This window comes from Physeter macrocephalus, chromosome 4, assembly GCF_002837175.3.
Source record: "Physeter macrocephalus isolate SW-GA chromosome 4, ASM283717v5, whole genome shotgun sequence".
Taxonomy (NCBI): domain Eukaryota; kingdom Metazoa; phylum Chordata; class Mammalia; order Artiodactyla; family Physeteridae; genus Physeter; species Physeter macrocephalus.
Window position 1 is genome coordinate 55,696,653 of NC_041217.1, and position 9,960 is coordinate 55,706,612.

The 9,960-nt window shown below is 34.4% G+C and overlaps 1 protein-coding gene across 15 annotated transcripts in view; it reads left to right on the forward strand.

The window, feature by feature from the left end:
* CEP170 (centrosomal protein 170) overlaps positions 1-9,960 on the forward strand; it is a 146,552-nt gene that overhangs the window by 73,473 nt on the left and 63,119 nt on the right. For all 15 annotated transcript variants that reach the window (XM_055084213.1, XM_055084218.1, XM_055084217.1 and 12 more), the window contains 3 exons: positions 1,336-1,394; positions 1,491-1,653; positions 2,733-2,867. In XM_055084213.1, the coding sequence (XP_054940188.1) occupies positions 1,336-1,394; positions 1,491-1,653; positions 2,733-2,867 (357 nt within the window). The remainder of the gene's footprint in view (positions 1-1,335; positions 1,395-1,490; positions 1,654-2,732; positions 2,868-9,960) is intronic.

The following is a 9,960-nucleotide window of genomic DNA, read 5'->3' on the forward strand; positions in this document are numbered from 1 at the left end:
ACAGGCTAAAATCATTTGTTTCCCATTGAAAAAAATGGAAATGGCTTTCAATATTTTTAAGATGCTGTGTTTAACATTGACAATGTAGGAATGCTATGAATCTTCTCCAGCTGTTAATAAGTTTCTTGGGGGTAAAACAAAGTTACTAGATTTTTACTTTTTATTAGCTATACTTAGTTATGAACTGTATATTGTCATATATACCAACAAATGTGTATCAGCATATGTACATAACAAAAAAGGAAAATTTTATTACTTCACAGTTATAGGAAGCAGTGTAAACTGATAGGAAACCCCTGGACCTGGTATTCAGTTGACTAGATTGTTATCTTGGGTTCTGCCCCATTAGTCCTCAAGTTCCTCATCTATAGAATGGGAAGGTGGGTTAATGGAATTGAACAGGATATTCCCAAAGTGCTTTACAATTCTAAAAACTTCTGAGTTTTTATTATTTTAATGAGTAGAACTATGGGTCAAATACTCATTAACAAGTTTACTGCTTGTTATGCATGGGAAGTCTTTTTCTCCCACATGGTAATTAAAGCTTTCTACCCTTGAAGTCATGGGTGCTCTGAATTGGTAAAGAAGACTAGAATTTACTATGTGGTTATAAAAGTCCTTTCATTACCGGGTTAAGTAATGGTGAGAAATGTGACCTCTACTGTTTAGTGAAAGATCTTTTTAATATACAGAGGCATTGTTCTTTTTGGTATAATAATGAAAGCATTCATTATATCTAGCTTTTGGTTCTAATCTGTATAGAATCAGTTGTTTGATAATGTAGTATGACCCTGATTGCAATTCATGGGGGGAAGGAGTGGTTGTAGTTGCTGTTAAGACCCTAATTATAGCATTTCTTTTGCACTTTCAAGATGAACTTCATTTTATCAATGCTTGTGAAGTAGGAGTAATTGAATTCCTTCAGGATTTACTGTTGGGTAATTACTGATGACGTACTTCTTTCTAGATTTTTGTGATTAGCTATCAATATAATTTGATCCAGCTGCTTTCTCTTTGTGGTCGTATTACTGTTAGTGAGAACTGAAAATGTCTTTTTTGCTTCAGTTAATCATCCAGTTATTTGCTTCTTGAAGGCCATGATTACCTAAGTTTAGAATTACTCGCTGGATTTTAAAATTTTATTTAGTCTTTAAAAATGAAAATTTTTATATTTGTGACCATATTTTAACATTTAATTCTTAAAGGGAATATAGTCATTCTAGTTATTCTACTGTAACTACCTGTAGAAAATAGGACAATTTCTATATTATCTTTGATCATTTTAAGCTTGATTATCAGAATTTTGAAATTATATTCTTCCTTAGCCCTGTTTACATACAAATCTTTTCACTGTAGTACGAGGAGAAATGAGGGTCCCTGAAGAAGCTCTAAAGGTAAAAAGTTTTTACTTATTTCTTTTGTAAATCTACCATTTACTAGGGTTGATTTCACTCATGTATATTTCACTTCCATTTTAAAATGTTTTATAGCACGAGAAGTTTACCATTCAGCTTCAATTGTCCCAAAAATCTTCAGAATCAGAATTATTGAAATCTGCATGTGCCAAAAGCATAGATTCAAAGGTAGCAGATACTGCAGCAGAAGTGCCGCACAAAGCTACAGAAGCACTAAAATCTGAGGAAAAAGCCATAGGTAAGTTAACCTCTTTCAAAATATCATATTTATATATGATATTATTATGAAGAAATTGCATGCTTTCTTCTCAAAAGCTTGGCCATATCCTTATAAAAATAATTAATGATAATACAATTTCAGAGTGGGTTTTAATGCAGCCAGTGCTTCATTAGAAAGCATTATAAAACATATATGGCAGTTGTATGTAGGTGTGTTTAATATGTTTAAATATTTGAGGAAAGTACATATAATTTGCCTTATAGTATTTTTATTAGTTCATGTTTGCTACTTTTTTTCCTGGATTGTAACTGAAATGAATGAAAAGGAAATGTCCAATAATGCCTACATCATCATAATTATCATATTTATAGTATTCCAGGAATTGTAAAAAATATTTTATGTAGATAATCGCATTCATACAAAAGCAATTTTTTAAACTGCTAGACATTACCAGATTGCTCAAATATAAATCTGTTAGTCCAGTTAACAACTGTGCAATGCCCTTAGGTTTTAAAAAAAAGTAAAAAATAGTCACTTATACCAAAATTTAGTTTTATCCTTCATATTTAGATTTATGAGCCATTTCTATATACCAAAGAACTAATTACACTTTGGCAAAAAGCTATTGGGCTATGGCAGTTTACATTACTTAGATAATAGCCAGTGCAGAATTTCATTTATTTCATCATGTTCAATATTGAATGAGATTCACAGATACTAAGTTATTCAACTTAGAGTACTTTTCAGCTATCTAGACTATACAGTTGACCCTTGAACAACACTGCTTCGAACTATGCAGGTCCACTTATATGCAGATTTTTTTTCAGTAGTAAACACTACAATACTACAGGATTTACTTCAGTTGAATCTACGAATGTGGAACTGCATATATGGGGGGACTGTGGATTTTGAAGGCTGACTGTAAGTTATACTCGAATTTTCAGCTGCAGGGAGGGTTGAGGTTCCTAACCCTGTGTTGTTCAGGGGTCAGCTGTACTTTTTCATTTAATAAATCAACTGGGCAATTCTCGCATTCTGCAAAAGCATTTTTTTTCTGTTTCATATGCTTTAGACAGATTTTTCCCACCTCTTTCCAGATACTTCTGCTATGCCCCGTGGTACTCCATTATATGGGCAGCCATCATGGTGGGGGGATGATGAGGTGGATGAACAAAGAGCTTTCAAGTCAAATGGCAAACCTGAAGAGAAAAATCATGAAACTGGAACATCAGGTAAAAAAATCTCAGACTGTGACATTAAGTAGGTATTTTAGGAAGAACTTATCATCAAAGCAAAAATCTGTCTACCCTTAAAAGAGATGTCTCCTATTCTTTAATATGATAAAAATAGTTGATGAATGCTTTAATGAAATTGTCATTTTAAATTAAATTAATTTATTATGAATGATTCTCATAAAGTATTAATTCTAATATCTTTGTAAATCACTTTTAAAAAATATTTTTCCTTATTTAACTTACTTATGAGGGTGTTAAAACTTGATATATAGTTAATAATATAATTGGGCATTTTAAGTATTTTTAAATAATTTTTTAAATGTTTTAATTAGACCAAAATAGTAAATACAAACTAGTTTTGTGTGTTTTCATTAGATTCACAAACATATAATCATATTTTTAAATGAAAATTTTTTATGATGTTCAAAATTTTGTATGAAGTTTAAAACTTCTTTAAAATCTCAGTGTGCCCAATTTGTTGGGGTATGGTAGCAACAAGATTAGCTGTTCGGCAGCCAGAATGAAGAAATAATTCTGGATCACATTCTCAGATTAATAGTCAAGGAAAATAATCTTTTGTTGCTGGAGAAGTTTAGTAATGAACTAAGTGAAAAGCCAGAAAATCAAGATTTTCAGGAAATAAATGGAGGTATCAGTTGTCTGTCACATAAGGACTTGACAAGGACATCAACACTGAAGGATGAACAGCCAGTTTCCGTGATAATAGCAGATAAGGATTAGAACTGGAGGAATTAAATACAGGCACCAGGGAGCAGTATGGAAAGCCAACTTTGACTCTGAGTCAAGGATAGATTCCATCAGAAGTCCTGTCAACTTTCTACCTTTGACCATAATTCTACAAGATAAATAAGAGATTTTCTTAGCTGGAGAATAAGAGCACTGGTTCTTAAATATGCTCTAATTTTACCAGGATACAAGTCTTAGAAAGCTGGCCTTATCAACTTGATCTTAAAGTGCCCCAAACTGAAAGTTGTGAACTTTGCAAATAAATTCCCATCTCAGTTTCCTTGTTTCTGTGGCCAACACGGTTTTTTCTTCATGTTCAAGCTCAGAAACTTGGTATTATTTAGCGTACCCTCAAATGCAAATAATAGAAATGCCACCTGAGACTAAACAGGAAAGAAATCTACTTGCTTAAATAAATAACTGAACCTCTTCAGGATTGGTTAATGCAGCATCTCAGTGGTGACATCAGCTAGCTATTTTCTCTCCGACTCTCTGCCCTTCTATTCACAGTGGCTGCATACTGAGAGAGTTTCCCCTCTGTACTCATAGGCTGCTTGCCAGTAGCAGTTGGAGTGCATGCTACTTTGATCACATCCATTGGGAAATAGCAAAGGTCGCTTCTAGAAGAACCCCTGGAAACTTTCCCCAAAGTTTTCAACACATTTGTCATCTCATTGGCCTCTCATGGGTTCAGGAGTAGGTCACCTGCTTATTTCTGAACCAATCCCTGACAAGGGTTATGAGATTACCCTTCAGCCAATCGTACCCATCCTGAAGCTGAATATGGGGTTAGTTTTCCCCTAAGGCACATGAGCTGTGTCAGGGAAGAGTTAGAGATACCTGGGAATGTTGGAGTTCTTTTAGCAGGGAGGAACGGGAAATGGATTTTGGAAGGCAGTCAAGAATGTCTGTCTACTTTATATGAAATCTTTGTGTCTTCCCTTCCTTTCACCTCATCTATTATATTGCCTACTTCTGTTGCCCTTTTTTTCCATTGAATCATAATTGAACTATTTCCAGTTTCAACCCTTCTGCAGTTCATTTTGTATAATACATCTAAGCTGCCGTTTATTTCCTTTCTTTAAGAAACTACAGTAGCTTCCTTTTACTTGCCAAATAGATATTATGTCAAAGTTCTCTCTAATTTTGTCCCACTTTCCTTAGCCTTGTATCCCACTACCAGTTGTTTAGTGCTCTCTCCCAGTGCATTTCCACATAAATTAGACTAATTCCTGCCTGCTTTTCTCCCACAGACATGTATACATATAAATCAGGTAATATAAAATTCTGAAGGATATGTCTGTTTATATGTATTGCTAATATGTACCACTTTCCTTCAGTATTTTGTGTGTATGCCTTCTCATCTAAACTAAGTTCCTTACTTCAGGGATCACATATTATATTATCATTGTGTACTAGAGCCACCTAGGAGGAAGAGAGAGAGGGAGAGAGAGAAGGGGAGGGGGAGAGAGAGAGGAAGGAAGGGAGAGAGAAAGAGAGAGAGAGGGGGAGAGTGAGAAAAAAAAAGTACTAATAATTAGGTGGTTAACTTAGAAGAAAACACAGCAGAATTTAACTGTTGCCAAATTCTGAAAATAATTGTGATACTGAGTTTAGCCATTAAAGATCCTTCCAGCCTCACACACAAAACAACTTTTGAAATCTGAAATACATATCTTCTAGAATACAATGAATGTAATTACAATAAATGTAAATACAGTAAATGTAATTTTTGCAATGGAGACAGAACCATGATTTGTTAACAACAGCTAACACTTCAGTGGTGCTTGCTTTATCCAGACACTCTTCTTAGTGCCCTGCATATGTTTAATCATTTAATCCTCTCACAGCGATACCTAAAAGTAGTTACTGTTATCATCCCCATTTTATAAATAAGGAAACAGCGGCAAGGTGTTGTGAATTTATTCACAAGGTCACCCTGCTAGCAAATAGTGTAGCTGGGATTTGAACCCAGGTAGCCTGACTCGAGTCCATGCTCTTAACCACAAACAGTTAACATTTCAGCCATCATTACACACACACACACACACACACACACACACACAGAGTCACTCCAAAAGAATATAATTCATAGAGTATAAAGATTAAAACAAGCACTCCAGGGCTTCCTCGGTGGCGCAGTGGTTGAGAGTCCGCCTGCCGATGCAGGGGACACGGGTTCGTGCCCCAGTCCGGGAAGATCCCACATGCCGCGGAGCAGCTGGGCCTGTGAGCCATGGCCGCTGAGCCTGCGCGTCTGGAGCCTGTGCTCCACAACGGGAGAGGCCACCACAGTGAGAGGCCCGTGTACCACACAAAAAAAACAAAAAACAAAAAACAAGCACTCGAAAAACAAATTGACATAAAAAATTGATCTCTCATACCTAAGTGTAATGAAATGAATGTCAAACTGTGAAGTATCCAGTAGTAATTTCATCCATGTGAATGAAACTAAATTCTTAAATGATTACCAGCTTGTGTGGCATGTCTCATTGAGTATCTTTTCTGCCAGATGACAAAAGCTGTCTCATAATCTTGGGATTATTTTTGAGTTAGAAGGAATTAAGTGATGTACGTCTTTTGTTAAGTAGCTTGAAGCACTCTGTCAGATTCAGCTCATTAAAAGCCTTAATGAGAGTCTCATTTGCTTTCTTATATTAGTATGAGGATGTTATTGTTTCAGATTTATCATTTGTAGTTTTTTATATAGGGTGAGAGAAACAGTTTACTAATCTGAAATAATTTATGATGCCAGCAGATATTGTAGAATCAAATTTGAAAATGTATATTGAATGCTATTTCACTTGGTCATTTTGAAATTAAGGTTTTTTTTAGTGTTTCAGATTATGAAATATAAATGATTAGTTTATTTGTGCTCTCAGCATGCTTTTTTGGTAAAAGCAAAAAGTGATTTGCTTCTTGGTTACCAATTTTTAGAATGTAAAATCTTAGTATTTATTTTGAAAGGTGAACATTCCAGAAAGGATAATAGAGTATCTACTACCTAGTAACTTTTTATTTCCCTTTCTGTGGGTCCTTGTGTATCCAGAATCTCCTACCAATTTACCTTAAATCCCAAAGAACCCTAGAAGCAAATATTAGAGCAATCAAGTAAGTTCTCCTGAAATTGTGTGAGTATTTGAGTCCTATTAAAGGAGAATTTGTCCTCATTTTAGTTCAGGTATGCTCTTCTACCTTCTAACTTGGTTTAAACATTTTTTAGGTTATAATTAAAGGCCTTTAAGTGTTGCATACAGTTTGAAAAGGTGTGTACAACTGTGAAGAGTAGATTTTTGGCTCTTTTACACTGATTTTTAATCTAATTAAACTAAATTTGAAAACTTTTGAGTTGTAGTTCCTTTTTGGTAAAAGGAGTTTCCCAGTCTTTGTAATTTGAAGTACTTGAATATACTAGGTTGGATGGATATCTTAAGCAGAATTTGCCTTCATAATTATAGTCTTTATCATCTCGAAACAGCTTAATATTTCATTTAATTTAGTACAGAAGAATGAAGGGAACATACTTTCTGAATTATGTATATTATAAGGTTCCCTGGAAGGTCACACAATCATAAAATACCTTAAGAATTTAAGGATATTGCTCTTCTGATTTAGATAAACATAATTAATTCTAGCATAATCAGTTATTAAATACTTTTAAATATCTAGCAATTGAGATTAATAATAAAATATTGGTATAAATAAAATATTAGTATTTTAGTATATAATTTAGTTTACTTTAGTATAAACAAAATAGTTTTTTAATAGAAATGCATGTTAAATTCATAAATTTCAGAATATGTTTCGTCAGTGTACTGAGAGAGAAAAGGTGTTTTATTTTTCTATATTAATTTAGAAGACCCCTAATAATTTTTCTAGTGGGCGTACAATTCCCAAATATACTAGGCCCACACTTGATCTGGTTTTATCATCTTCAGAGAAATGAATTCCTCTACATAATGAATTTTCCAGATGACTGAACTTTACTTTTACAACTGAAAATTTTTTTTAAGTTTAACCATTTCCTAAATTTCTATTAAATGAATTACCCATGTCATTGCCTTCTTAAGCACAGAAGGCTGAATATAATTTAAATGTTTGCTTTATGACTCAGAAGCATCATTATGAACATCAGTGAATGAACTATGATACATTACAGTGATGCCTTTGGGAGACTTAAAGTATGTAAGACTATTTGCTCCATATACTGAATGAATGGTTCTGCACTACTGTGTTTTTGAGCCACGTGTCTGCTCTTGATTGTTTTTTGTCTTATCTCGACGACTTGACTCTCCTTAGTGCAATATGTCTGACCTTAATCCTGGCTTTTACATCCCCTCCAGATTTGCCACATGTAAGCTGAGTAACTAGTCAAAAAAGGTTGTCAGTGAAGGACTTTCCTGGTAGTAAAGATCACAAATATGAGGATATAGGTGTTGTCATATCTGTCTTGGGTTTTTTATTTTAGAGTTAGATTTTTGGTTTTAGTTTCTTGTTTCCCTAATTAACTATGTGGAAGAGTTGGGGGAGGAAAAGTAAGAGAAACATTTATTTTTGTGCCTACTTTGTGCCAGACTTTTTCTGGATAACTTATCTCACTGAATTTTCCCAACAATCCTATGGGTGGATATTATTTTCTCATTTTACAATGAGGAAAATGAGAATTAAGAACTGATAGAGATAGAACTTACCTGATTTCAAATCTTCTCCCTACTTTCCATTAATCATATCATATATGCTGCCTTTCCACTCTTGTGCTGCTTGACATTGTTAGATAAGCGATTTCTGGTTGAACTAGGTGTGAACTTGTATAAGTCTCAGGGTTTCTAGTCCTTGGAGTAAAGGCAGTTTTGAAGTAGGACTAACTTAGGAAATAATAATCTTAAACATAGTTATGTGCAGTTGTTGATCTCTGCTTTTTTAATGTGTTATAATGTGAAAGCATATTAAAAGTATGTCAGTATTAACTGTGAAGTTTTTTTCACAAGGGAGGAAAATTGGGAACATACTCATTTGAATCGTGAATAACAAGTAAATGATAAATGCTATACCCCTGGGTCAGCTTTTTGTAGTTGTTGCTTCATAGTTCAGCCAGCCACATCATTTTATTTGGAAATTCAGGTAGTGGTAGTAGGAAACTAGTAACCCTTGTCCTCAGGGTTACTCTGTTACCTGTAAGGATGTGGAAAGCAAAATGAATGAATGAATGAATGAATGACGATAGATAGGATAGGTTTGCTTATTTATTTATTTAACATATTTATTGGAGTATAATTGCTTTAAATTGTGTTAGTTTCTGCTGTATGATGAAATGAATCAGCTATACGTATACTTAAATCCCCATATCCCCTCCCTCTTATGTGTCCCTCCCACCACTCTATGTGGTCACAAAGCACCGAGGTGATCTCCCTGTGCTATGTGGCTGCATCCCACTAGCTGTCTGTTTTACATTTGGTAGTGTATATATGTCCATGACACTCTCTCACTTCGTCCCAGCTTATCCTTCCTTCTCCCTGTGTCCTCAAGTCCATTCTCTATGTCTGCATCTTTATTCTTGTTCTGCCCCTAGGTTCTTCACAACTTTTTTTTTTTTTAGATTCCATATATACATGTTAGCATATGGTATTTGTTGGATTTCTGGGTTGTATGGTAGTTCTATTTTTAGTTTTTTAAGGAACCTCCATACTGTTCTCTACAGTGGCTGTATCAATTTACATTCCCACCAACAGTGTAAGAGGGTTCCCTTTCCTCCACACCCTTTACATCATTTATTGTTTGTAGATTTTTGTTGATGCCCATTTGTAATGGTGTGAGGTGATACTGCATTGTGGTTTTGGTTTGCGTTTCTCTAATGATTACTGACGCTGAGCATCCTTTCATGTGTTTGTTGGCAATCTATATATCTTCTTTGGAGAAATGCCTATTTAGGTCTTCTGCCCATTTTTGGATTGGGTTCTTTGTTTTTTTTGATATTGAGCTGTGTCAGCTGCTTGTATATTTTGGAGATAATGCTTTGTTAGTTGCTTCATTTGCAAATATTTTCTCCCATTCTAAGGGTTGTCTTTACGTCTTGTTTATGGTTTCCTTTGCTGTGCAAAAGCTTTTAAGTTTCATTAGGTCCCATTTGTGTGTTTTTGTTTTTATTTCCATTTCTCTAGGAGGTGGGTCAAAAAGGATCTTGCTGTGATTTATGTCATAGAGTGTTCTGCATATGTTTTCCTCTAAGAGTTTGATAGTGTCTAGCCTTACATTTAGATCTTTAATGCATTTTGAGTTTATTTTTGTGTATGGTGTTAGGGAGTGTTCTAATTTCATTCTTTCACATGTAGCTGTCCAGTTTTCC